This window comes from Pagrus major, chromosome 24 (genome assembly GCF_040436345.1).
Source record: "Pagrus major chromosome 24, Pma_NU_1.0".
Classification (NCBI taxonomy): Eukaryota; Metazoa; Chordata; class Actinopteri; order Spariformes; family Sparidae; genus Pagrus; species Pagrus major.
In genome coordinates this window covers 9,951,847-9,956,556 of record NC_133238.1, presented here as the reverse complement: position 1 = coordinate 9,956,556, position 4,710 = coordinate 9,951,847, and the positions used below count along the sequence as shown (strand labels likewise).

The window sequence follows — 4,710 nt, the reverse complement described above, 5'->3', positions numbered from 1 at the left end:
CGGGAGGAAAAACGGAGCTATAGGCAAGACCTGCCGGAGGATGTGAAAAAATAAAAACACAAGAGGGGGATGCGGGTGTTTCGCAGCGGTGGGATCGCCTCTGAAGCTCCAGAAGCGCAGGGTGTGAATTCAGCACCAGGGGAGAGGGGGACAGCTCCCGACGCAGCAGCAGCAGCAGCAGCGACACGCAGCGCGGCCAGGGGGAGGAAAAACCGCACGGATTTGGCTCATTTTCGCCTGCCAAGGTCAGTGAAACAACACAAGGGAAGAAAAGGCAGAAAGATGTGCTGGACTGTGGCGCCGCTTTTTTCATTCGAGCTCCTGAAGGAGGCTGCGCGGATCCGCTCGATGTGAAAGAGACGTTTATGCGCTTCGTTTTTCTCCCCAAAAGTCTGGACACAAGCGCGGGTTAGATGCAGCATGGATGTGCTCTGAAAAAGACTGCCTTATCTCCTCCCTAGATTCCCACAATCTTTTTTTTCTTTTTCTTTTTTTTCCCCCCCTCTCTCTCTCTCTTCCTCGCATTGATGTCGACTGAACACACAGCTCGCATGTCTTGAAGACCTGGGAATGAATCGCTCACGTTAAAAAAATGCTGCTCTGGATTGTCCTGCTGAATGCGGCTCTTTGTGTTGCCAGTGGAAATGTTACAAGGGACGTTTGTAAGGAGCAGATATGCTCCTGCAACGAGGTCGAGGGGGATCTGCACATAGACTGCGAGAAGCGGAGCTTCACCACGCTGCAGCATCTCACCGGCCCCAGCTCGCAGTTCTATCACCTGCTGTTGCACGGGAACTCGCTGTCCAGGCTCTTCCCCAACGAGTTCGCTAACTTTTACAACGCCGTGAGCCTGCATCTGGAGAACAATGGCTTGCACGACATCGTGCCCGGCGCCTTTCTGGGGCTGCAGCTGGTGAAGAGGCTGCACATCAATAACAATAAGATACGATCGTTCAGGAAGAGTACGTTTCTGGGGTTAGACGACTTGGAATACCTCCAAGCTGATTTCAATCTGCTGAGGGATATTGACCCCGCCGTTTTCAGGGACCTAAATAAACTTGAAGTGTTAATACTTAACGACAACCTCATCAGTGCGCTACCTATAAACGTGTTTCAACATGTGCCCATCACGCATCTCGACCTGCGGGGGAACCGAATCAAAACGTTGCCTTATGAGGGGATCCTTGAGCAAATTCCGGGCATTGCGGAGGTTTTGTTGGAGGACAACCCGTGGGACTGTAACTGCGACCTGGTTTCTCTGAAGGAATGGCTGGAGAACATACCGCATAACGCGCTCATCGGGAGGGTGATATGCGAGGCGCCCACCCGCCTCCAGGGGAGCGACCTGAACGAGACGTCAGAGGCCGACCTGTGCCCTTCGACGAGCGGCGGCGTGGACACCAGCCTGGTCGCCCCTCCCACCCAGGAGGAGATCTCCGAGAGCCGCAGCCCGCGTCCCACGCCTTACAAGCCCCACGGGGACGCCGGTGGGCCCCCGACGCCTGGCGGCCACGGAGCCAAGAGCCGCTCCAAATCTCGTGAGAACTGGCAGCTGAAAACGAAGCCCACGCCGGTGCTGACAGGTGTGAACGGGGACAGGGAGCAGCAGCAGCTGCACAACGTGACGTGCCCCCAGCCGTGCAACTGCAAGCTGGTCGGCTCCAGACAGGGGCTGGGGGTCAACTGCGAGGGCAAGAAGATCGAGAGCCTGGCCAACCTGAAACCCAAGCCCTTCACCGCGCACGAGCTGAACATGAGAGACAACAACATCCACGCGGTGAAGAAGAACCAGCTGCTGGGCTACTCCAGCCTCAACCTGCTCGATCTGGGCGGGAACAACATCAAGGTGATCGACAACAGCACTTTCCAGAACCAGAGCGAGCTCAGGTGGCTGTACATGGATAAGAACTATCTGGATACGCTGCTGGCGGAGATGTTCGTGGGCCTTGTGAATCTGGAATACCTCAGTTTGGAATACAACGACATCCAGCTGATAGTGGCGGGCGCCTTCAGCCCCATGCCCAACCTGAGGGTGCTGTTCCTCAACAACAACCTGCTCAAGTCTTTACCCGTGGATGCTTTCCTTGGGATTTCTTTATCCAAAATTAGCCTGCATAATAATTATTTCCCCTATCTCCCCGTGGCTGGCGTGTTGGACCAGCTCAACTCAATCATACAGATCGATTTGCACGGGAACCCGTGGGATTGCTCGTGCAACATCGTGCCCTTCAAGCAGTGGACGGAGAAGCTCGGGGCGGACGTGATCGTGAGCGACCTCAAGTGCGAGTCCCCCGAAGAGTTCTGGAAGCGCGACTTCCGCTACGTCCGGAACGACCTCATGTGCCGCAAACTCCAGGACAAAGTCTCCCCCACGCCCCCGGCCAAAAACAGCACCTTCGCGCAGGACTCGGGGACGCGCTCGAACTCGTATCTGGAGCCGAACAGGGTCTCCATATCGGTGCTCGTCCCCGGGCTGCTGCTGGTGTTCGTCACGTCCGCGTTCACCGTCGTGGGGATGCTTGTGTTTATCTTGCGGAATCGCAAGAGGTCAAAGCGGAGGGAGGGGAACTCCTCCGCCTCGGAGATCAATTCCTTACAGACAGTGTGTGACTCGTCTTATTGGCACAGCGGGCCTTATAACGCGGACGGGAGCGCGCACCGGGGCTTCGACTGCAGCACGCACCTCTCCACGACAAATGACGCGTAAAAACAGAAAAAGGGGGACTCTGGCAGAACGAAACCCCCCCACCCCCACCCCACACACACACCACAGACTGGATTACAAACACAAGACAGACTGACGCACACAAGTGACTGCAAAACGAGAATCATCCGCTTTTTCGTTCGTCATGAGGCGAACTTGTTTCATGTCTTGTTTTGAACCAAGTAAGTCTGCTGCTCCTGCTGCTGCACAGGCCCCCCCACACTCTGTAATATATGTATATGCCAAGCCCCCCTTCTGGTTTTAAGAAAAAAAAAAGAGAAAACCCTTCTTCTTCTTCCTCCTCCTCCTCCTCCTCCTCCTCCTCCTCTTCCCTCCCTCCTCCCAGTTCTGCTATTTGCCGCAATCGGACTACGGATCTGCACGAGACAGAAAAAAAAAAAAAAAAAGAAGAGGGAGGAAGGAAAAAAGGGGGGGGGGAGAGAGAGAGGAGGGCGTGTGTGTGATAGAGAGAGATAGAGAGAGAGTGTGTCAGAGAGAGAGAGAGAGAGAGAGGAGCCGGGGAATGGTGCACGAACGCATGAATGTAAATGTAAATACTCTTTGGACCCGATGTATCATAATCTGCATGATGATATTTCGCATGGTTTCAAACACACACACAGACAACACGCAGCGGCGGCGGCGAAGGGGAAAACCATAACCACCATAACCAACAAAGGAAGCGAACCCTTTTCATGTTATATCAATATGACGACAATATATAGATATTAAGAATTATATATGACTATTACAAAAAGTGCCATTTCTCTATTTTTTGTGAACCTGCGGTTAGGAATTTGTATTTGTTGTTTTCAAAACATGTTTGGAGAAAAGATGATATAAAAAAAAACAAATCTGGAGAGGGGTGAGGGGGGGTGATGGAGGTGAAGCTGTCAGTGCATGTTATCTTTCTGTTTGTTCTCATTTTTCTTTTTTCTTTTTTTTTTTAAGTTTTTTGTTTTTTGATTGTCGATTTAAATATTTGGGGTTATTTATACTAGGTGGTGCAGATCTCAGAAGTTTCCACGGTCTGCGCAGTTCCATCATCTCCTTTATGAATGTACAACTGTGTTTCTTTTATGGTGTGCCAATTGTTGACTTTTCAAGATATTCAGACGTGCAGATGAGCATGACCGATTAACGTCACTCAGATGCTTATTGCTGCAAAGTTAATGTAGCTAAAAATAACAAGTTTCCGTGGTTTTTTTGTGTGTCAATGAATATAGCCTGCTTTTGGGTGAGAGGAGGAAAAACAAACAAAAAAAAAAAACAACAAAAAAAACATCATTGGAATCAAATGTGGGGGGTTTGTAACATCATATTTTTTCAACAAACTGAGCAAAGAAGATTTTCAATTTGAGCTACGTAGGTATAATTCGATCTACTGTATGTAAGCAGCAGCGCAGGTAGACTGATCTCTAGACTAGAATGCTTTTTTTAAAACGTCAGAAAAAGAAGTATTCCTCCACATAAAAAGCTTCTGGCTATGATTCACTTTCATCATATTGTGAGCTTTTGTAAAGCCATCTAATCTTGTCCAAATAAGAGAACTGAAACTCACTGTATTTACTCCGAAATGTGCTTGAACTAGGCTGTTTTGGTAGGGGAGAGGGGGGCTGAATCTTGCTTTTTCTTTCATTGCTACTGAGAGCAGCATGTGGAAGAAAGAGGAAAAGGGACACATGAACACACACACACATAATGCGGAGGTTATAGATGCCTTTTTTCAAAAATTCAGCATTTTGAACTTCTTTTCAGGGGAAGGGGGTCGCATTGTTTTTTGTTTTTTTTATTTTATTTGTGGGCGCCATGACTGAACACCTGTTCTTGCAGAGCTCAGCTGCTGCTTCTAGCCTCACGTGGATTTGGAAATTAAAAAGAAAACAGCAACGACGGGGAAGGAGAGGCATTAAAGGGGCACTGTGTTGTTTTGGAGAAGAGATTCAAACTCAGAATTTTGATATGTATAATATTCAAGAGGAAATCAGACATATTCATTATTCCAT

The 4,710-nt window shown here is 49.6% G+C and overlaps 1 protein-coding gene across 1 annotated transcript; it reads left to right on the top strand.

The window, feature by feature from the left end:
* The first annotated feature begins 592 nt into the window (after nt 1–592).
* Nucleotides 593–2,707, top strand: LOC140992309 (SLIT and NTRK-like protein 1). Its single transcript, XM_073462615.1, has one exon. The coding sequence runs from the start codon at nt 593–595 to the stop codon at nt 2,705–2,707; it is 2,115 nt and encodes a 704-aa protein (XP_073318716.1).
* Nucleotides 2,708–4,710: the final 2,003 nt, after the last annotated feature.